Here is a 25,000-nt window from a genome sequence, read left to right on the forward strand (position 1 = left end):
ATCGGATACAATATAATATTCTGTAGAATTTTGACTCCATAATAATAAATACAAAAGCTTCATAAGTTAAAATATCATATATATATATATATATATATATATATATATATATATATATATATATATATATATATATATATATATATATATATATATATATAAATATATACTTGCAAAAACCAAAACATGGAAAAAGATTACATCATAGTTGTTTTGGCTTTTGCAAGTATATATGAATGCTCGATTACAGAAATGTTAATCATGTTGCTTAATATTAGAGTCAATATACTTGGCTTAATTTTTATTGATATATGTACATTGCTACTGGCTAATAGATTTTTATATATTAAACCTTTGGGAAAAATTATATTAATAAAGTTATGAAAATTATTTTATGGAAATTTCGCGTTTTATCACCATAGGGAATCGTCGGGTAGTAGCCTGACCAATCGCTACGGGGATGGAGCCCGATAGACTTTGTGTAGCTTACTTGCCATGAATATATTTTCATAACTTACTCTATACATGTATTGAGCACTTGAAATAAATACTGAAAGTCGATACATAACATATTATACGTATTTATAAAATGTTTTGTTTTGCAAAACTAAAAAGCGAGAAAACAGTAAAAAATATACATGCTTCCAAATAATCTAGCGTATTAAGGTTTAATCGGCACACGCATAGACACTCGAGCGCATGAACACACACATGCACACACACATAAATATATAAAGATAGTGAGAGAGTGGAGGAGAGATTCAAAGAACATTAAAATCAACTGGTTCATAATAAAAAATGGCATGGGTTCGATCCTAACCTGTGCTGACGACGGCTAAAAGCCAGAAACATGCGTGTCCATAGGTGTACTTTATGCACGTAAAATAATATATATATATATATATATATATATATATATATATATATATATGTGTGTGTGTGTGTGTGTGTGTGTGTGTGTGTGTGTGTGTGTGTGTGTGTGTGTGCAGCCTTTACTGAACGCTACGTGACCATAATCGACTATTTTAGTGTTCTGGGTATTTAGTTCTATCTACCGTAAGTATAGTGACAACAGGGTCGGAAAGCGGAATTGAAACAGTCAGTGCTCCAAAAGAGAAGCTCCACTGACTCTGCAAAAGATGCTTGTGCAACCAGCCACGTCAGCATTCTCAGCAGGACGCCTCAGGCGATTAGCAATAAACCCACTCCTTCTCAATGAAAGAAGGCAAAGCCTGGGAGGGTGTACCTCCTAGAACAGATCCAGAACTACACCGCAATCAACAGAGACCAGGTCATTACAGGAATGGTCCTATCGCTGTTCATTTTGCCCTTCAGTAATGACTATATCCTACTTTATGTTCAACAATATCTAACATTCAACCCTCGTAGAATGGCAGGTAAATAGAAAGAAAGGAATAGACAAGGAACTATTAGGTATACGTGGTATATTTAAACAACGGAATTAAGAAGTATAGAAAAAAAAAGATATGAAAGTAGAACAAAAAAAAAGGAAAGAAAGAAAGAAAGAGAAAAGTACGAAAATGAAAAAATAGAGAGGATTAAATGGATAGCAAAGAGGCGGAAACTGAAGAAAAAAGAAAGAAAGAGGGAAGGACGAAAGAAAAGAAGCAACAAAAGGATATGTGACGATAGACACTGAAAAGAAGAAAGAAAATTATTATGAAGAAAAAAAGCAATGACAGCATAAACTAGAAAAATCAAGTTATTGAAGGAATTAGATGAAAAAAAGAGAAAAATGAACGAACGAGAAGAAGATAGAAAGAAAAAGCAAAAAAGAAAGGAAAGACTGAATCGATGTGTGTTGAAATGCTTCAACTCTTTCTTCTGAATAATAAACATTGCAAAGACGAAGTTATCGCCCCCCCCCCCACTTTCCGCGTCTCCAGTGTCCAGAATAGTAAGGAACTTCAATCTCCAGAGTTCGCTTTTTCGTGTTGAATTCCGACCGATGAGACTAGAAACAACAAAAGCGAATATAAATAAACAATTCCCGTGGTGAACGACAGCCTACTGGTTATAGCACTGGATGAGAATCCTAAAGGCTTAGTGATGGATACCAAATAAACTTTATTTATTTAAAATTGTTTACTAGGTTCAATCCTCGGCTTGGGAGAGGTGCTAGTTTAGCCGTACTGATGAGTTCTGATACAACGAAACAGTATTGTATGCGGATGACTACAAATGTATTTTAAGTCCCCCCTCTCATTGGGTAGAGCACTGACGTAAATAATCTCACTGCTACTTAATTAGCTGCAAATGCGAGGATCGATGTTTGTTTGTAAACAAAGACAAGCTTCTTGAGCACTATAAAAGTGGTGGACGAATGTTTGTTTAAAATGGACATTTGATGAGATTATTTACGGGCACCGCTCCCGTGGGTCGACGGATAGAACTGGTGACTATTAACACAGTGGTTCTAGGTTCAATTCTCGGCGTGGAAGAGATGTTAGTCTAGCCGCACTGATGAGTTGTGATGCAACGAAATTTCAGTTATAATCGAAACCGAAACCAAAACTTATGAAGAATTATTGATAAATTATTTATGACAAGAAATGGAAGTACATAACAATTAAACGACCCAGATGTAAGCGCGACAGAAAATAACACAAACGCTATCGTATTAATATATAGATAAATTACAGCTGAAAGATATTCAGAAGTAAAAACAAATGAATTTAACGAGCTTATTGATAGTGCTCAATAAAAAGAGCAAAATATATTTTTATTTAATTTTAGGTAAGCAAATTACATGGTCACGACAATAACCTTTGCCGAACGCTTACTGTTTCGATCAAATAATGACGTTCATCAGTAATCTAGAGACATGCTCTTAAAATGAAAACCATAACAATATATATTGTAAAGTAAATGAAATTTGTAGTCCAACCTTCTATATTTATCAATAGATACGGTATTACTTTATAATTCCAGAGCATTTATAAATGGACAATGAGGGGGGGGGGCATATTCCAACGACTATATTTTTATTTTCTAGTAAAAATATCAATTTTTACGGCCGTTTCTTCAGTTTGCAGACAATCAAGGTTTTGAAGCATATCTTGAATCTTTTAGGACAATGACTTGCCAGGAGGGGAAGCGTGTGTGCGTGTGTGTGTCTGAGAGAGAGAGAGAGAGAGAGAGAGAGAGAGAGAGAGAGAGAGAGAGAGAGAGAGAGAGAGAGAGAGAGAGAGAGAGAACAGAAAACATTCCTACGCAAAAAGAAATTATATTAGAAAACATTTCTTTAAATCAATCTTTTTTTCTAAACAACATCAGGATTTTTCCAAAATCAATGCCAGAGGAAACCATGAAATATTTGTCCCTCCTATTCACCCTTTTTAAAAAAAAGTACGAAAAAACAAAAAACAAAAACAAACACTCATAACCAGGTAACGCTGAATAAGTGCAGGTTAGTTGTAATATAAAAATAAGCATCGCAGAAATTCAAAGGAACTGAAATTGACAGAAATCTTGTAATCTACCATCTCCACCACCTAAAAGAATATTGTTGTGATTGATCAGCAAGAATGGAAAGAACGAGGCGGTAGATGATCATCAACACCTTTGTTGGGAGCGCTCGGAAATCCTAGGGAGGCTTATACCACTCAAATACTAGCGAAAGCAACAGTCGTTGTGGGCGATAAATTAATCGTAAGCGGTTGTTGCAATATTATCGAAAGAAGCAGAGGGTGTTGGAAATCTGAAGAGACGTTTTCACTCAGACGTAAGGGAACGTTAATGACTCGTATGAAAAATAGTAATTAATCAATTCATTATTATTATTATTATTATTATTATTATTATTATTATTATTATTATTAAATAATAATAATAATAATAATAATAATAATAATAATAATAATGCCATCAGCCTCAGCTGGTACCACACAAAATAGCTGTGAAGGGTTAAGGAGGATGGAAAAAATATAGAGGGCTCTACTGGAAGAGTGGTAGAATACTGGGATACTGGGGAGCTTTAATGCCACTCAAATATCAGAAAAGACCAATGGTCATTGTCATTGAGAAATCAATGGTAAGCGGCTGTTTCGTTAGCGCAATGTTATTTGCAAAGGTTATCAAAAGAGGTGGATAGTTCTGAAGCTCTGGGGAGGGTTGTCACTCAGGCTCAAGAGTAAACCATCGATTACTGTCAGTGAATGATCACTGATGATGATTTGTGTGAAGGCTCCTAGTGACTTGATAACAACAACAACAATAACAACAACAACAATAGTAACAAGTGAAGCATGCATGGTCCCCCGTGAGTGCACAGTGAACGAGGCATAAAAAAATGACCAAATTCAGCATTTGCCCCCCCCTCCGTATTTAGCCCTCGAATTCCCAAGGCCTTAACATATTTAAATTTGAGTTCAGCACCATGCTAAACTGCTAAATAGACATACACAGAACATTTTGGACAAATATTATAAAATAGTCCCCAACATGGAGTGTTTTTATTAGCCCTAAAAGAGCCCCTGGGTCACACACATATCGTGAAGTATAGACAAACAAAATTATATAGAAATCAGTTAGTTACAACTTTTCAAAAAGTTTTATAAAAATCCAAGGCATCAATTTTTATTTTATTTTAATAAGGACAAAAGTGTAAATTTTAGCCACTTTAACCCGAAAGGCACTCTTTGGGGGGGGGGGTCAATCCGTTCTGTTACTCTTTTAATCATATCATGTTTAATGTTTGTGCAAAATTTAAATAAATTCCAAGACGTACTTATTGAGAAAAGTGTGGACAAACGAACGGACGAACGGACAATGGTGAATTTACAGGTCCACCCTCCTTTTGTTGGCGGACCAATAATAATAATGGCAAGTATAAGTTCAGGGCGATTGGAAACAATATCGAGATAAGCGGAGAGCACATACAGCACCTGATATTCCTAAATTGTCACCCATTTTGTACTGACCAGGCTCAACATCGCTTAACTTCGGTGATCTGATAAACACCGGTGTGTTACAGTGATTTCATAAGAGTATGCAGAATAGAAGAAGAAGAAGAAGAAGAAGAAGAAGAAGAAAAATGGTTCTGGAGCAAATAGATATAATTCGGAGAAACTTTGATGATAGAAATTCCCTAAGTTCGTGTTTCTACGATAAAAAAAGAAGAAAAAAAAACTAACTTCTCTAATCATGCATTTAGTTATGCTTACCTTGTCGCCCCAATGTGTAAGATGTCTCAGATGGGGAACTGAAAACAGCTGGGTAGGACCAGGCAGCCTGGTTTAAATTGTTATCCCCGTGCATTGGGCCTTCTCGTAATGTCCGCTCCACTTCTTCGGTTGTCAGCGTTGGGATATGGGCTGAAAAGTAAGAAAACAGACAAATAAAGAACACTGTCCTATAAGTAGTTTGCACATACACTCGTGAGCAAAAAAAAAAAAAAAAAAAAAAAAATAGATAAATAAATAGGCCAAACAAATTTTATACATTTTATTGCACTAAAAGCTATATTGAACAAAGAACAATTGAACAAGGAAACTTAAACGAGACTAATAACACAGAACAAGACATTTACTTTAATAAATGTTTAGTATGGAATCGCATTCCCTTTTGATTTCTTTAAAAGATCAAACTTTTTAGAAATGCTCTCAACCACAGTGGAACACTGAAGAGGAGATGCTATTCCATTCGCTTTGCACAGCTTCCTACAGTTTGTCATTGTTCTCAAAAGTTCTTCCACCCAATGCATGAGTTATTATGGACTAAATATTCTCGATTAAATCGGGGCTTTGACCTGGCCAAAATATCACATTAATTGAATTATCAGAAAATCATTTTTTGTGACTTTAGCAGTGTGTGCAGGGGCATTATCATGTTGAAAAATAATGTTCTGAGATATTCCAAGCTTCTGGATACTTAGTAACAGTCCTGTTTCTAATATTCGAATGTATTCCTTTGCATTGATTGACTTCTCACATCTAAGAAGTTCCCCAACTCCTGCTGCAGTAAAAGTTCTCCATATCATTATCCCTCCATTCCCGTGTTTAACTGTCATTTTTATGCAATTTAGTGAAAATCTTTCTCCAGTTCTTTGATTGCACCATTCGGGGGCATCAATAACAAGACAAAATCTTGAATCATTTGACCGGAAAACATTCCTGAACCAGTCTGTATCTTTCCTGCCATAACACAAGAAAAATCTCTTTCTATCATTGATGTTCTTCTTAAAAAAAATGGCTTCTTTGCTCATCTTTTAGAAGAAAATCCCATTTCTTTCATTCGTCTAGATATTGTATATCTAGAAAGAGAATTTTCAGCCCCTGTTTTGAATTCTTTGCTATGGTCAACATGTGTTTTTTTTATCCTTCAAAACAGTTAATTTAAGCCTGTGGTCGTCCTTCAAAGTGAATGCTCTAGGGCGACCAGATCCAGATTTCCCTTTTACCAAGCACACGGCTTCGAACCTTTGACCAATTCGCTTCACTACAGAAAGAGATGTTTTCACTTTTTCTTTTCTTAAAATATCAAAAATCTGCTTGCAAGCCATTTTGGATTGCCTTAATCCTGCAATTCGTTTTTTTTTTATATCCTTACCAAGATGCGGTCTTACCATTTTAGGATTAATTTTTCCGCTTATTATTATATGCTATAATAATAATGATCTGCAAAATAGAAATTTTCAGTTAAAATTAACAAAATTCATGGAAAAATATTGAAAAATTGATTTCTTCTTTCTTTCACTCTTGGCCCATTTTTTTTTTTTTTTTTTTTTTTTTTTTTGCTCATGAGTGTTTTTAATGTAGAATTTTGCCGAAAAAGTAATAAGACTTGTGTAACAAAAATCTGGGTCTAATTCCAAACAACAATGCTTCACTTTTAAAGTAGTCTGGCATGCTTCTAGGTATTACTAGAAGAATACTTCTGAGATGTCTCTCAGGTCCGTCATAAATAGCATATTCTTTTCATTGTTTTGGCTCTCAAGTATATATCCAACACAGTTAAGCACAATTAATCAACCGAAAACTACATCACTCTACATAAAAACATAAGATATCAAGGATATATATCCGAGAATCGAAACAAGGAAAAGAATAGGCTGTTGTCATAGCCCTAGTCATAACATACCCCTTGATGGCTTGTGCAACTTTAGAACAGATGTCCTTGATGATTCCTTTGAGTTTTGGCGAAAAAAGAGCCAGGCGGGGGGGGGGGACAAACACATAAGTAGACTAAACGTGGGGGAAATTATATCGCTTAAATGAATTTATTAATTTATTATGCCAACAATCGAGAACACAATTCTGTTTATTGAAAGAGTGTTGCATTACGCTAAGTGGAAGCCATTCTCACTGGTACATGTAGCTGCGTTAAACAACGCAGTGGCAATATATCATTTCACTTACAAATATGCTCAACCCAGGATAGGAAGCGTTTGTAGTCATTTTCAGACAGGCCGTTTCGCTGTATCACAGCTTGTTACTGATACTTCTTTATAAAATCCGTGGGAGAGAACCCTAGTAGAGTGTTCGATTATTAAGAAAAGTTTTAAAAATAAGACTGTAATATTTATTTATGTATTGTATTGCAGAATATCATGGCAGCATTCGTACCGTCGGTTTTAAATCTAACAAAAGGGTACAGCACGTAACGATCCTGTCCTTAGCCTCAAAAGAAGTCTGTTTTTAATACAAACCACAACGTAGGTTGAAAAAAATCTACAAAGAACGTTTAATTACCGTTCTCTCTTCGTCGGATTTGAAACCGACGGTATCAATATAATACATGCACACACACAGAAACACATACAAAGTGCAAAAACTGTAAAAAAAATACTACCAAAAATAGCAGTCCGAACGAAATAAACCCCACAGCAGTCTAAAAATAGTGTTTTATTTTCGCTGAAAAGACCGTTTTTACATGCAAAATAGGTTTTCGTTTTAGGTTTTACGGTGCGTTGATATCCTTGTGATTTGGAGTAGAAGATTTTTTCAACTAGTATAAAGCAGAGACAAGTTCACAAGTAAAAACTGAAATTTTTATACTTTTTCAACTAATGAAATCAAAAATCTTATTTTAGTCTTGTCGATAGATTCATTTAATCGATAATTACGACCAATGCACCACAATTTTGGCCTTCTGGCAAAAGGGCTGACGTATAAAATTTGTTTTATCCTACGACGTACCGATGCATTATGGAAAATAAAGATTTGTTCTGACTTTTAATTTCCTTGAGAGGTCCTCTTTCGGCCTAGAGGCAGCACGATGTGCTCGCTGTAAATCTAGTTTCCGAGGGTTGCAGAAAGATCGCAAAGCTAGAGGGAGTATTTTTATTTATTTATTTTTTTTTTTTTTGGAGAGCAGCTTCACTTGCAATCTGAACACGCGCCAAAAGAGGCGCTCTTTCGAACGAGTTTCTCTTTTGGAAGGGACCGTGTAATTTGCTCTCGGTCTCAAGGTAAAATGCTCGGCATCCAAAGACGTTTACTCGTAAATGTGGTTATTGGTCACAAAAGATGTTGAGAGTATTTTAATGGCCGCTGGTACGAGAGGGTGATGTCGTTTTATTAATTTTTTCCGTGTCTTTTAAAACTATTTCCATTTACAAGTGTTTACATCTTGTTTACGTTCAAAAATAATAAAGTAAATAGACACACAGGTAAACATATACCTCTTCCTCACTCCCCTATTCGTAAACATCGACGCATACACATGCGTGTACGCACATACATACATACATTTATAAGCCTACACATATATAACTAATTTTCCCGATCTTTATATTAAATACTAGCAGGGGTACCTGGTAGCCTCTGGATCGAAATTTTTTAATGAATAAAGATTCGACACACACACATATACATACATATATTATTATTTCAAGTTCTCACACAGGTCACCATCAGATATAACACATTGACAATAAACAGCGTAGGATGGATGATTACGAGTCTCCTTAAATGTCCAGTAATGTCCACCTCTTTTGATAACCATTGCAAATGAATTTGCGTTATCGCAACAGTCGTTTGCCATTGGCTTCTCGCTGGCAATGACTATTGCTTTTCACTGAAATTTGGGTGACATTAACCTTACACAAGACCCCAGTCCCATTTGCACGCATCCGGAGGTCTGGTTAGTGCTTTCTATCGTCGGTTTTCCCATCATTCTTGACCCTTCTCGACTATTTGGTGTGATGCCAGTCAATACCAACACTACACTTTTTTTTGGGGGGGGGGAGGGACTTAATTTATAGTTTTTAGATTTCAATTTCATGGTTCTATCTTGTGTTTATATATTTGTCTGTTTTGCCTCTATTGTGGTTTTTATGTGGCCGGTTAGCGTTTGAATCTTCCGTGGACCAATTCTTGCATTCGAGGGTTCGTCATTTTATATTTTCGGTCCGCCATTTTATATTTTGAAATGGTGGATCATAATCATTTTGTTAAAATCATAGACCGCAGTTACCTTCCTTGGATTTTAAGAAATCTTCAACATTAACAACTACGATGAAACTATAATTCGATAACGTCTATTTTTCCTTGTAATTATTTTTCTACTCGCTGATTTTTCATAACTTTTGGAATTTTTAATTTCGACATGACACGTAAGTACGTAATAGTGTTTTTTTTTTAAATTTAAAATGCATTTATTTGAAATCCTATTATACTGCAAAATCACCCTTCTATATTATTATTACTGTTGTTGTAATTAATTAAAACAGAGTAATAATACAGTTTTTTCAAATATAACAAATTTATATTTCTGTATGTATTTATGATATTGAAGTATATTAGCAAAAAAGCCATAGGAAAACAAACGTGGCTAAACTTATACTTAGTATAATTTATATATTTGAATGGCAAATCGTTGGTCCTTTAGATAAATTTCAACAACGCTTTCCGGGGACAGTAGATAAGTTTGGATCTGAGATGGTATTGTTAAGTCAATGATCAAGTCAAAGACATACATTAGATAATACAATTTTTAAGTGATGTTGTAAGATATGGCGGGTGAACTATCGAGAGCAGAGAACGCTTATTCGTTCATGAACATCTAGGATACAACGTGGTTGGTGAAATCACTTTAAGCCTACGTGCAATCAAATAACAAATCATAGATATATCCAGTGGCAATTGTAATTAATGTGCTGTCTAGTACTTTAGATTGAGTTTTCATTCTTAATTAGTGCGCTTTTTACGTAATTGTTAAAATGTATTGGAAAAAATGTATAAAACAGTGTTTTAGATGGATTTCATATTTCTTTTACCTTTGTTATTCGTGACCTGGTCATGTATATTTTTAAGAATGTTATTATATACCGGAAATACAAAAATGACATTACTTTAAGAGATGACAACTTTGTAGTTAAATATTTACAGATTTACAACGAATCGGAATCGGTAAAAATATTGGAATCGTCCCATCACTAATTATATATATATATATATATATATATATATATATATATATATATATATATTACATATTTAAATATTTTTTATTTAAATATTATTTTAAATATTTTTACGTGCATAAAATGTTATCCATGGACACGTAATCCTGGGCCCACTCTTGATCGGCATGGATTAACCATCAACGATGACTTAACTCACAACTGCACTATCAGCAGATTCTCGTTGATGATTGATCGATGCTGATGAAGAGTGAATACAGAAACACGTGTCCATGGCTCAAATTTTATGCACGTAAAAATATTTTTAAAAAAGTATTTAGATATTTAATAAATAAAAAAATAATAAAAATAAATAAAATAATACGTCCCATAAGAATAAGGCGACGCTGAAAACGTAGGAAAACGAAAATTTAATACAAAAAGTAACGGTTTAGCAAACCGCCTATACATTGCTAAAAAATGACAGATCATATATATATATATATATATATATATATATATATATATATATATATATATATATATATATATATATATATATATATATATATATATATATATAAATATATTATTAATCAATATTATCAATAATATCAATATTATTAATAATTATTTAATACGTTTAGTCATAACAGAATCTTCCGCGTGGAGATTACTGTTCAAACCGGTCGCATGATTCGAACTCCGGAACATGGTTAACCTTTTAACTCTAACGCCCTAACCTTTATGGGGACAATTAAAACTTTTATGCAACCAATAGAGAAATAAATCCTATTTATGTCAAATTAAGCGGACAACTATAGTTAGCCGTCTTTACAATGTTTAACGAATCACGTAGACAGGCACTTGCACTTTATGCATGTCGATAACACGTATTTTAGTCTGCTTCGAGCAATTACGAATGTGCTTGGCTATCAACATTGAATGATAAACGTGGCCAGGCAGTAATAACAAAAATAAACAAGAAGCTTCAAACACTATTTGACGCCAATAACTGTCTGTAATTATTTACTGTTTTTTTTTTATTGTTATTTCGTTTTGAGCCAACACGAGACCACATGCTGTCACTGTAATCGTTATTCTCGTTAAAAAAATTTTTTTTTTACACCTTATCGAATAAGCGAACCTCAATTGATAAAAGCATACATAACAATTCGTATATGAAAACAAACAAAAACAAAAGTACACCGGAAGGTGTTCTACTCAGACACTCACACGCACGTACATGATGCTTATACGGCATAATCAAGTTGATACATCAGTTGTCATTAAATCAATGTTGAGCCTGGTCGGTAGCCTGGTCAAGTGACGATTGGGAAATACCAGTAGGAGGACGCATGAACTCCAAATCTCTAACGTCGTCATTTCCCTAATCGGAATATACAAGCGGCCGAGAACTCCTTGTGAATTTGATATTCCCATGAAACTTCCTCCTTCGAAAGAAGCCGGTTTAGTCTATTTCAGCTAAGTGCCGCTTCGGTACGGTACGGTAATATGGTGATGTATTTGTTACCGGTTCAATTTGTAGGTTTGGCGTGTTACGTTCGACCACTTTAGAGGCTATTGTAACATATTTACTCATGCATTTTGCAAAAATATTCACCTCCTCCTAGAATAAGTGTGAAATAATAGGAAAGTCTTTATTATGAAGCCTTGCTTTAGGAAAAGGGAGACAACTCAGAAAAAACAACATGAATATAGCATCAAGGAACATCACACTTTAATATCTATTTATATAAAATTAAGGTATGTGTATAGATTTATGGATTTCCATGTGTATTTCACTCATAAATTACTTAACCACTAATTATAAATTTTATAACACGGCTTCTAAGCGTAAATATGGGTGATGTGAGCTATATTTAGTATAATTTTGTTTTATACTAAAAGAGCGTGAAAACTCTTCATAAAAATTCAGATAGCTCCGATTTTTTTGAAAATTTAATATGTATTAATAAATATTCCTCAAATTTTGTTTCTAGGATATTTTTAAAAGCTTGGAGGAGGGGAGGCATAATATAGGCACAACTCCCATTTCAGGATTCAAATACTTGCATGAAATTGCTCCATTATCGTAGTAAGAAGATATAAAATTGGTAACCGTTGGTTCTTTTGAGGGAATTAATTTTACTTGTTCTGAAAAAAGTATTCTTTTAGTTCATTATTCATTATGGAAAATTTGCATCCCTTATATATTCATTAGGAAATATATGATGTTACTAATAGCTAGCGTATACGACCCAGGTCTACAATTCTGCAAGTTTACAATACTAAGAAATCATTAGACACTTTATTATTATTAAAAAACAAAAAACAAATGTGATTTGAAAAATTATGTCTATAATATATTAGCGGTACGTACCTAACTCTGCCTTGGATTAAGTGATGAAATTTTACTTTTTAATATGTATTTATTTTCACAGTTTTCTTTTTATTTTCACAGTTTTCTTTATTTACATTTGTAAAATTATAATCACAAGGAAGACGATTCTTGTTATATTCTTTGATAAAAAATATGATTTGTCCTTATGATTGATAATATTTCAGTCATAACTGAAAAAATGTTTCCATTTTATTTGTTGTTCAAACAGAGTGCATATTAAAAAAAAAACTATATCGAAGTACGTTATTATATAGTGTCAATAACATGGTAAAACGATAAATGAAAATTAGCTAATCAAAATCAAAGTTTCGTATGCCAGCTTAAATGCTATTTAGATCGAATTTTTAAAAGCTCACTGTTTAAGATAATATGCTAGATTACCTGGCATAGACGACAACTTCAGCCAGTATTTCGTAAAAACAACAGAAAAATGCCTTGGTAAACATTGTACACGAATTCGTGCAATACTAATAGTAGATTAAAGACTGGGTCAAGTTTGTCTCTTATCTATGCATATGTTCTGTATATCTCTTTATTTATAGGCAGGAAAATTGTATGTTTTTGATTCCTATATTTCAAGAGATAAACAGACAATCGGAATTGGCAACAAACACGAATCAAGAACCTGGTGAAAACATGGCGACCAAAAAGACTTCGAAGTTAACACTTCTTTTCTTATCTTTATTCATCTTTATTTATTCTCTCTCCCCTACTCTCTCTCTCTCTCTCTCTCTCTCTCTGTTCCTTTCACTGTCTCTCTCTCTTTACTCTCTCTTTTTTTCTAATCTATCTCAATAATACCTGTTTCTATTTGATTCAGTGGCGACCCTTTGTCCAATAAACACGACCCGAAGGCCACGTGATCGCCAACAACGGAAGTAATGTATATTTCGCACTGCATTGTCGGTCGCCGGCGCGCGAGACTCGTGCGGCGAGCAAATAAACAGACAGACTCCGTCATGTCTGTATTTAAAAGAAGTCGATTTCAGTGTCGTAAACAAGACGTGAGGACGTCAGGTCCAACTTTTGGGCGAAGTCGAACAAGCCGCAAGAAAAACAGAGAGAGAGAGAGAGAGAGAGAGAGAGAGAGAGAGAGAGAGAGAGAGAGAGGCAAACGAATGTGTTGTCGACGGCGTTTACCAACAGTCGAAAGACGAGCATTAACGTTTCAGTAAGATATCGAAAGACGGGAACTGAAAATAGTTCACTGTTTTCTTTTTATCTCCTTTCATTTGAAGTTCCTATAAAGCCATACAAACAGAAAAACGAGCTGTTTTTTTTATGAGTTTGTCGTCTGCTAAGACAGCAAGTCCGGCCAATGTAAATCGGCAGTTAACTAATGAAACTTAAAACATCTGATTCATTTTAAAAAAGCATTTATTTAGTTCTTATTTTTTCTTTTTCTAAAACTGTTCGTCTGTAGAACACAATACCACGGAACTGTTTCTCGATAGACTATAACATTGTAGTTTTCAAGTCTAATGTGAACAGATTCTTGAAAAGCCGTCCTCTAAAATATCAAATTACAGTACCCATTAATCCTTATCCTTGTGGTCTTCGGGCCTTGATAAGCTGTGATTATATGATGTAAAAAAAAGAGATTTTGTTCTTGCTCACAGAAGACTTGAATAACCTATTATAATGTAAGCTCCTCCAGATCTGAACACATTTTTTCTACCTAATGCATTTATAAGCGAAGGTTCTTATTTAATTGTCTCCTTACGAGGGAAGAGTTAGTCACAATTGTTCTTTTTTTACATTTAGGAAAAATCCAACTCACTGCCAAAAGAAGGACTCTAAGCTAAGACAAAAATAATTACACCACTTTAAAAGGATTTTTCCTTCACCGATCGAGGACAGAACAGATGAAGTGCAGTACCAGACAGATACTACATTCTGATCTTAGCTAAAAAGCCTATCACATCGTTTCTATATATATATATATATATATATATATATATATATATATATATATACATACATACATATATATATATATATGTATGTGTGTGTGTGTGTGTGTGTGTGCATAAAACAAATCGTAAAGTTATAAGTCATTTTTGAAAAATGAATAAAGAGGCATTAAAATGTTTGTTTATATATGCTCTGGTGTAAAACAGTAACACCCATCAAGCTTTAAAAAGTTTGACTACTACTTGAGGTACTTATTTTGTTCGGATTGGCGATATTTGGACTGATTATATTGTTTTTTAAAGTTTTTATGCCTAGGACTGCCCACAGCCATATTATATGATATAATGTGTGATAGTTTATTTCTTCTAGCTCCTTCCCCTGTGGTTCACTAGGTACAGCACTAAAATAATTTATTTCAATGTTATATTCAGACCAAGCTAATGCTTAATTATACTATTTGTTTTTACTATTGAATATTTGCTCGTTGTGAAATAGCCTCGCTATTTTCTTAGAGATGCTAGGAATAATAGATTTTTTCACCGAGTCTGAGTAATTAGTTATAGTTAATATAATAGAAAGTTTGATTGGGTTCATTGTGCATATATATATATATATATATATATATATATATATATATATATATATATATATATATATATATATATATATATATTACTAGTGTATATATATAGATTACTAGTGTACATACACTTTTCCCCAGAGTTTGCATGGATATTCACATAAACCTATAGATTTCTAAATAAAAAATAATAATTAACGGTGGTGTTTTCTTTGTCATCAGAAATGATGATAATAGTTTATATATATATATATATATATATATATATATATATATATATATATATATATATATATATATATATAGGTGTGTATGTGTATATAAATTAATGACGTAATTCTGTGAATGTGTTCGTATGTGTGTGTGTGTGTGTGTGTGTGTGTGCAGATTACTGTCACAATTCTGTGATTGTATACAAATATTAGTAAGAAAACTGGGAAGCATAACTTTCCCGTCACCATATAAATGCATATATATCTATATATATTTCAGTGTTTGCCATAAATAAGGAACCGTGGTTGATCCTTATGTAAGAATGATTCCTTACTTTAAGCAGAGAATTATCAATTAATCCTAGGTTTTCAAACATAAATGACTACATGACTTCTCCGTGGCTTGAACATTTAAATCTAAATAGACCATGTTTTGCTCATTCAATAATTTTAACGGACTGGCCATTGTACTCATCGTACATTAAACGGCTATCTGATGGTAACCCGCTGTGCGAAATAGTTCTGTTCGTTTGAATGGTGGTCGACGAATGAGAAGGTCAAAGATTTCGGGTGGACCCCGTCGATGGAGATAAACAAATACACTGAAGTACACCCAATGAGGTGACTTTCATATCCGCTGAAGAGGGTGGATCTAAGAGGCAGGAAGACGTTAATGAATTAGGCAAACGGTTCAAGGGTGGGAACGCATCATCGCAAACGAAAATGATTCTAAAATGAGAGCCAACAAACTGACGCAAGAAAACTCATCTTCACGTTTGAATAAAATAAGTGGAGAGAGGGCGTAAATGAATGACAAAATGCAACTTTTATTTTGTTCTTTCAGAACTTTAATGGCTACACCCAAAACGTGTTATCAATGTATGAGACAAACATACAAAGAACGTTTTAATCCCTCTTCAATGATTTTTTACAAATTACTCCGTTACCCCCCCCCCACACACACTTTGGGTAGAGACTGTCGTAAATAATCTCACCCGTTACTTAATTGGCTGAAAAAAAATGCGATGCTCACTGTTTGTTTATAAATAAGTGGTTTGAGTACTAAAAAAGTGGTGGACGAACGTTTGTTTAAAATAGACATCTGGCGAGGTTATTTGCGGGCACCGCTCTCGTGGGCGATCGGTAGAACTTCTGACTATCAACGCGATAGTTCTAGGTTTAATAATCGGCTTGGGAGAGGTGCTAGTCTAGCGGCACTGATGAGTTGTGATACAGCGAAACAGGACTGTATGTCGATGACTACATATATATATATATCTCGAAATCCATGACCAGCAGGAATTGTCACCCATTACACTGATAATTGCGCAAACATGAAACACTAGAATGTGTAGGTGTAAAGAATTATTATTGTTTAATATATATAAGAACAAAGAATTAATAAAACATGTTAAAAGCACTTTAAGAAGAGTTTAAAACATATTTAATTTTCCAAAAGAAACACAAATTAAGTGGATTGTTGTTAATCCGCGGAGTTTCGAAAGAAATACTTTCCTTCTCATCAGAGGGTAGGAATTAGCAAAATGCGGAATCGGATTTTGCTTGCAAAGTATTTAATGAAACTAATGATGGGCATTTTCAGCTAATCTACTCTTGATAGGTTTAAAAACTTATTTCTTTGGATTACTATTTCGGTAATGCAACAACAAAAAATTCCCCCACTCTTTATCTGTGCCTAAATCAAAACGTGGATTCCATGAACAAAGCTTCTTTCTTAGAACTGCACGCCTGTGGAACTCTGTTCCGTCTGCCTGCTTCCCACCGGACTACAACTTGGATGTGTTCAAGTCCAATGTTAACAAATTCCTAATGAACCGCCCCCTTAATTAAACACTTAAATCAAATCTCCACACTAACGTAATGTACTTGCAATAACCCTTATCCCAGAGTGGCTTCCGGGCCTTGATAAGTGGTGATCACTGTGTAAAAAAAAAAACAAAAAAAAAACTACAAGTAAGCCATAGAGCTTACTTGGTACAATTAAAAAAAAATAGTGAAGCAGGAGGAATGGGGGAAAAATGGGGAAAAAAGAAAAATGATTTCACGTGAATGAGTGGTCGGGTGAAGAGTATATATATATATATATATATATATATTTATATGTGTGTGTGTGTGTGTGTACTAGCAAAAGTACCCGTCGTTGACTGGGTTTAAAAACAGCCTACAGAAAATGGACTCTGATTTATGAAAAGTATGATAGGTTATGAAAAGGAAGGGTTGTAAAGAGATAGCTGCGAATTTGGGGGGGGGGGTATCAAAACCAAAGCAAAATATGATGATAGTAAAAATAAAATAGATAAACCCCATAAGTTATTATGCCATACCTGTTCACACTGAAACACTTATCACAATATTCTGTTGATCTATATTAAAAAACTTGTTAAACTTTGTGACATATTTCCATTCTATGGAAGTCAGGCGCGGAAGAACCCCCCATAATTTTATTATACCATATTTCTTCAAACTGAAGCATAATTATCAAAGTATACTTACGCAGATAGATATGAAAAGTCTTTATTAAAGTCTGTGCCTATTTTCATTCTATGGGGGCCAGGCGCGAACGCAGACCGCACAATTTTATATACCATCCCTATTTAAGTTAAAACATACTTATCAAAGTATTCTTATGCACATCTATATCAAAAACACTCATAAACGTTTTGTTTTTAATCTTTGAATTTTTTATTTCCATACTTTGTGGACCAGGCGCGTACGCAGACCCCACAATTTTAATGAACCACCGTTCTGCCAGATCAAACATACCCATTCCTGTGTCTCGATACATCTTCTATCATTATATGTAATCAGTTTTTTAAAATAGTCAACCATATAGGAGCCTATTCGTGACCAGACACACACACGCACAAACATTCAACTTTATATTATATATATATATATATATATATATATATATATATGTGTGTGTGTGTGTGTGTGTGTGTGTGTGTGTGAGTGTGTTGTGTATGTGGGTAGTGTATATATGTATATATAAATAGAAATTGATAATTCGATTGATAGATAGATAGATGGATGGAAAAAATTTGAATGCTAACAAGTCTTCTTAGATTTTCAATACTTTTAACTATTCGATAACCATTGCAAATCACTTTGCGCTTTCGGAACAGCCATTTATTATTTTCATCGTTAATTCATCGTTGGAGTTCTCTGGAATTTGAATGACAATAAGCATCCCTAAGATTCCTGTAGTCTCCGCACACCTCCAATGGTAGTCTGGATGGTGGCATCCCTGCTCCCTTGCTGTAACAACGGAGGCATATGCCATCATTTATTCTTGAAAATCGGGTGTCTATTATTATTATTATTATTATTATTATTATTATTATTATTATTATTATTATTTATACAAATACTATTGGCTACAAATTTACATCTTAAAATTCCAGTTTGATAAAGTAGAATCTCGAAAGAAATCGTAACCGAGGCATGTATGCACATATGTACCCGATAATTTTTGTATCAATAAATGAAATCAAACCATAATTCATCCATTTATTTATTGCGGACTATTATCATCACATTCTAGTTATTGTTTCACGAAGCTTCGACCAACTATTCTTCTGACCTTCGCTGCGCGACGGGATAGGAACTCCGAATCTTCTAACCGCATCCTCAGTAATTACTGCCTTCCATAATTGTTGTCGTCTCACCACGTTTTGGCCAGAAAACCACAAGCCCCGTAGCGCAGTGGATAGAGACGTTGAATCTCTACGGTTCCAGGTGATCACTGTCTGAAGATAGCGGTTTCAATCCTACCCAAAGCTGGCCAGTCGTGATGAGACGACAACAACTATGGAGGGCAGTAATTGCCTTGGATGCAGTTAGGAGATTCGGAGTTTCTTATCCCGTCGCGGTTAACCACCTGACGAATTGCAGAGGAATAGCTGGCCGAAGTGTCGTTAAAACAGCAACTATAAGATGAGAATAATAGTCCGCAATAAATAGATGAATAAATAATACAAATTACTCATCTCAATAAGAATTCCAATTAATTAAATATCTGCTCCACTTGTTATTGAACATCTTTTATATAAACACCGATGTTTCATTGGATTAAGATCTAGAAAATTATAGCAATACAATCACACACACACACAATGGTTTATATATATATATATATATATATATATATATATATATATATATATATATATATATGAGAGAGGGGGTGCCGACAAAAGTAAAATACGAAGGGTGTGGAAATGGAGATAAGTCAATAAATAGATGAGCAAGTATGAGCAAGTATGAAATAGGGAAACCCGGATTAAGGGAGAACAGACAGAGATTTGGCTTTTGGGGGACGATCGAGGTTGATAATTTGGGGAAGAGGTCGGGATTTCGGTAGAGGTCATGAAAAGAGCAAAGAGAACTGGTGAAACAAGGCAGATGGGTGGGTGGGGAGACAGTATACTGAAAGGTCAATTTTGTTTAAAATTATTTTGCAATGTTCCGGAAATACAGACAGTAGTGATGAGTCGGCCATATCCTGTCACCTTCAACGACGCAAGTTCCAATCTGAATCTCGACTTCAGAGGCACAGCTTCTGCAAACTTCGCATAGAAGCACAGTAATAAAAGATGTATTTTTTTTTTAGTATTAGTTTTAATTTATTTCTGTTCTTTTTCTTTAGGTGCGGATACGAATATCGTTAGTAAGTATTATTGCAAAAGCGGGTGACCGTCTATTGTGTGTGGTATCCCCTCTCGTCCTCTTTCCAACCATCTTGCCCTCGCCTGTGTCATCACTTAATGATTAGTTAATGACACCCTGATGCGACTCTGCCCACAGGAAGTACTTCCTCGGTTGGGTTCTCATAGACGTTGATCGCCGAATCTCATCCTTTTGTTCTTACGAGCGACTATTACGGCTGACATGAAAGGGGTTACTAAATGGGGGCGCTACTCGTTACACCCACTTTCCTTCCATATTTTATGAGCAAGCTTTTATAGCATCGATTCTTCTAATATTCAACTAATATAATAATTGCCGTGATGTATCTATATAATTATTTATCTGTCCGATGCTGTACCCAGTAATTTGTGCTGGCAGTCAAATTCTATTGCTGTAGACAGTAGGGACTAAAAGGCAGGGATTAGATGATGTTAGCTGTTTAATAATAACAGGTTACCTCGCCCTTTTCCACTGGTCAATTGTGTTTTTCCAATTTCTTTTCTTCCCAAACTGAGATAGAACAGATTAGAAACGCTGACTATTACATTGGCGCTCGGGTTTCGAATCTTACGCGCACACAACACACACACACACACACATTATATATATATTTATTTATATTAGGTTAGTGCAAAAATAATGCCGTTTTTTGACATGAAGTTGAACGTCAAAAAACGACATTATTTTTACACAAACCTAATACACACACACATATATACGTATACACACACATAATATATATATAGCTAACTATGACATGTACTGACCAAACGGGTCACGGGATATAATATATATATATATATATATATATATATATATATATATATATATATATATATACATTTATATATATTAGGTTTGTGCAAAAATAATGTCGTTTTTTGACGTTTAACTTCATGTCAAAAAACGGCATTATTTTTACATTAACTTGATATGCATTTATCTGTGTGTGTGTGTGTGTGTGTGCGTGTGTGTGTGTGTGTGTGTGTGTGGAGAGAGACAGAGAGAGACAGAGTAATAAATATATACACATACCTCGAACATATGATGGCCTATTGCAAAATTTAAATCATCCCCACGGCAGTATTCATACTTTCATTTTTCAAAACTAATTAACAGAAGAAAAAAATGTTCTAACCGAAATGCATACTAGGATATTTTTAATTGCAGTTAAATCATTCTAGTAAATCATCCTACAAATAAAGATATCGCTACACATATTTATACTTTAATCTTATGGTGATAAGTAAAAAGCGAGGAAAGTTAAGAAAATTAGCCGAGTATATACTGTCGCAGATTTTATATATATATATATATATATATATATATATATATATATATATATATATTAAATGAAGATGAGGAATAACAGTTATATATAACTTTATTATATCCTAAGAACAATAAGGAAAAGTAAAGGGGAAAATTTAGAAAAAGAGAAACCTTTAAGGCTACGACATTTTGGAGTTAAATGCTTCTCATCAGAAAAGAAATAAACAGAATTATACAAAAATGCAAAAATAGATAAAAAAAATCTTTTCCCTTTTACTTTTCTTTATTATTAGGATGATATAATAAAGTTATATATAACGTTTATTCTTCATCTTTCATTTAATATATTTATTTGCTCCTCTTGTGTTGAGGTTTTCTTATCTTGATAAGTTTTGCCTTGTTAAAGATATAGTTTTTGATAACATAATCATATATATATATATATATATATATATATATATATATATATATATATATATATATATATATATATACTAACAAATACTTGGCTAAAGCTGACGTTCTAGGTGATTTGCTTACCCCCAGAATAAATATCAGTTGTCCAGTAATACAAATAATATAAACATTACCCGAAGATGTATAAACTAAAGTTTCTATTAATTATCTTAACTGTTCCTGTTTCTATTCGACAAATTAGAATGAAAGAAAGAACGGGTGGTTTATTTATTTTTTCTTTTTAATAAATCGTAAATTCCATTTAGTTCATTGACCAACATTTGAAGTTGGCTATTATCGTAACTCGTTTTCTCACTTACCCCCGTTTCTCTCTCTATTAATCAAATAGCCTTTTTTATGTAAATGTTAAATCTTTTTTAAAAGCGGGATACTAAATATAGTATATGTCTGTTTTCAATGAAGTAAAACAGAAAGAAAGAACATTTTTGTACTTAAATACCGATACACTAAATTAATTGGAAACTGTATCCGTTACTCTAAATAAATTGTTCTAACGTAAGCATTTGTCATTTGTTATTTCAAATTAAAAAGTATGTGTGAAAACAATGTTAAATAGTACAGGGTGATCCACAATTTTTATTTTAAAAGTATTAATTTTATTTATTTTACTTTTTCTTTTTCTTTCAGAATGTAATAATCAACCTTGTGCGCAACGTATTGAAAAATATTGTTCCCCCCACATGTCATGGCCAATCAAGGAAAAGGTTTTACGTGGAGGTCTTTTTTACCAACAAATCGTACACTATAGTGCAAGCTACATTTTAGAGAAAGTTTCAATTAAAAAGCAAGGTTAAAAAATTTAAGAGACACTTAATCGAGTAAAGGAGTGAGTGTTCTGACAGAAAGGAACATTGATGCTGTACGATACTAATTGCCGATGTTTACAAGTTTGCCTTCAACGTCGCAGCGCCATTTGGATCAATTTCAGACAGAATATGTCTTTTATGCAAAGCAAATCAAGATAACTGTAAATTTGAAGAATGATCATACAAAGGTTAAAGTTTAAGTTTAAAAAATCTGTTTGAACTTTTACAAATGTTGATAAAATTCAATAAAGTTTATATGGGTCCTGTTTTTTTTTTTTGGGGGGGCATCCTTCAATTTTTGTTTGGTCACGCTGTACTATTGGGAATTGAGAACGCAATAAAGTAAAGATTGTCACCAGATCGCGAGGACGTTCTGAGCTCTCACTCCCCTGGTTAGGACCACAGGCTGCTCACGGTACACGAGGAGACGAATGTGAGAGAAAGATGACACTGTCGACATTATATCAACAAGAAACGTAGACAATGCAAATTCCACGTTGTGGTTTCGAGTCTTCATTTGTGAACCAGCCTGTGACAAAAGATACTACGGGAAATAATAGGAGGATTTCCCAACGGAAAATAAAGATAAGTAAATGTTTATTTTCAGTCTTCTGCAACATGGCATCCTCGGTGAAAATATTGCCCCCCTTACACATAAAAATATGCAGCATCTTCACGTCTAACCATTTGAGGAACTTTACAGATTATCGCATGTTCTTCCCTACTTCAAAATATTCAGAAGCAAATACGTTACATTTGTAACAAGGGCATCATTTATAGTGTCTTTGGTTTCACCCAAGCTTTTATCCAAAATCGTTTAGTATTTTACTGTGCGGAGTCAATACTTGAATAACTACTCACCTACGTCATTCTGTAATTTAGTGCTATTAACTCATAAAATAGATAATAAAAATGCTATAATATTTTTGCTTTTGAATTCACTGCCTAGAAACTTGGATTGCACTCTCATACAAAATCATCCTAAGTAAATTCCATACGACGACGACGACGACGACCGCGGACGCGACAACATAATATGGTATCTTTTCACAGTCTGTTGTAATCGTTCAAAGAATTAATATAGTTTCGGTCACATTTCAAACTGAACTCTTACGAAATTATTTGTTCGGTAGACATACATTTACATTCGATTGTTGATTAGGAATTGCGTCGAAAAACTCATAATTTGGTTTTGAATTACTATTTTTGACAAGGTTGCGTTTAAGAAAGTTTTTATATTTATAGTTTTGATCTTAAGTTTTCGTATATGCTTTTCAACATCCTGAAATTTGCATTTGGAATAGAATGATGATAAAATTAATTCCCGAACAGAACAGTTCTGCAACAATTTTATGTTTCCTTACGAAATGTATAATCAACATATAATATAACTAAACCGTGTGTGTAAGAATTTTATTCTAATTTCAATCAAAATCCATCACAAGATTTTAATTCTAGAAAATGTCTAAAATTTCAGGCTCAAGTTTAAATGGCCTTAATAAAGAATTGAAATTCAGAGAATCTTGCTTAATTGGTGTCTAATAACTATGGATCAAATTCAGTGCAAATCTCAAATATTTGACTTGTCAAATGTGTCCGTAATTGAGCCGCCTAAAAGCTGTTGAAAATACTCAAAAGAAACTGAAATTTATTAATTGATGTTTAATACGTAATATTGAAATTTCAGAGAAGTCGAGGGTACCTGAAGGGATTTCAGATTTGTATCAAATTTGATCCATAGTTATTAGATATCAATTAAACAATATTAAACATGAACCTGGAATATGTGCTTACATTAAGGATAGCTTCCCCTGCAGAACGGGCATCCCAAAAAAGAAAAAAGACCCCCAATCTTCCCTACAGGTTCTTTAGAGTAGCACTTACACACAACACAGCATTTATATTCGCCCTCTACGCTCCCCCACAAACATATGGTACACGAACTGTCACCATTGCATATAGAAATCACTACCTCAACTGTTTTGAACATAATAGATGTTCTGAAAATAAAGCCGCCTTAAGGATTGCTAGCAATCACTGCAAAAAGATTATATTAGGTTGAGAATAAGTTCTTGCGGAATTTTTAATTTTGATTTCAAATGATGTATTTTTTGCAATCATCAAATCTTTTCTTTCCGAAAGGTTTAAGGAAATAGTGTTGGATGAGCAGAAGTCTGAAGCTCATAATGTCAACGCTGACGTACCTCAATGATCCATCCTGGGCCCAAATCTCTTTCTTATCTCCATCAATGATTTCCC

General features: G+C 33.7%; 1 protein-coding gene across 2 annotated transcripts in view; it reads right to left on the reverse strand.

The window, feature by feature from the left end:
* The window catches only part of LOC145260520 (transcriptional regulator Erg-like), a 291,018-nt gene that overhangs the window by 125,973 nt on the left and 140,045 nt on the right, over positions 1–25,000 (reverse strand). For both annotated transcript variants that reach the window (XM_080118798.1, XM_080118709.1), the window contains one exon: positions 5,187–5,336. In XM_080118798.1, the coding sequence (XP_079974924.1) occupies positions 5,187–5,336 (150 nt within the window). The remainder of the gene's footprint in view (positions 1–5,186; positions 5,337–25,000) is intronic.

The sequence above is a fragment of the Euprymna scolopes genome, chromosome 1 (assembly GCF_053919585.1).
Source record: "Euprymna scolopes isolate OS-2025 chromosome 1, ASM5391958v1, whole genome shotgun sequence".
Taxonomy (NCBI): domain Eukaryota; kingdom Metazoa; phylum Mollusca; class Cephalopoda; order Sepiida; family Sepiolidae; genus Euprymna; species Euprymna scolopes.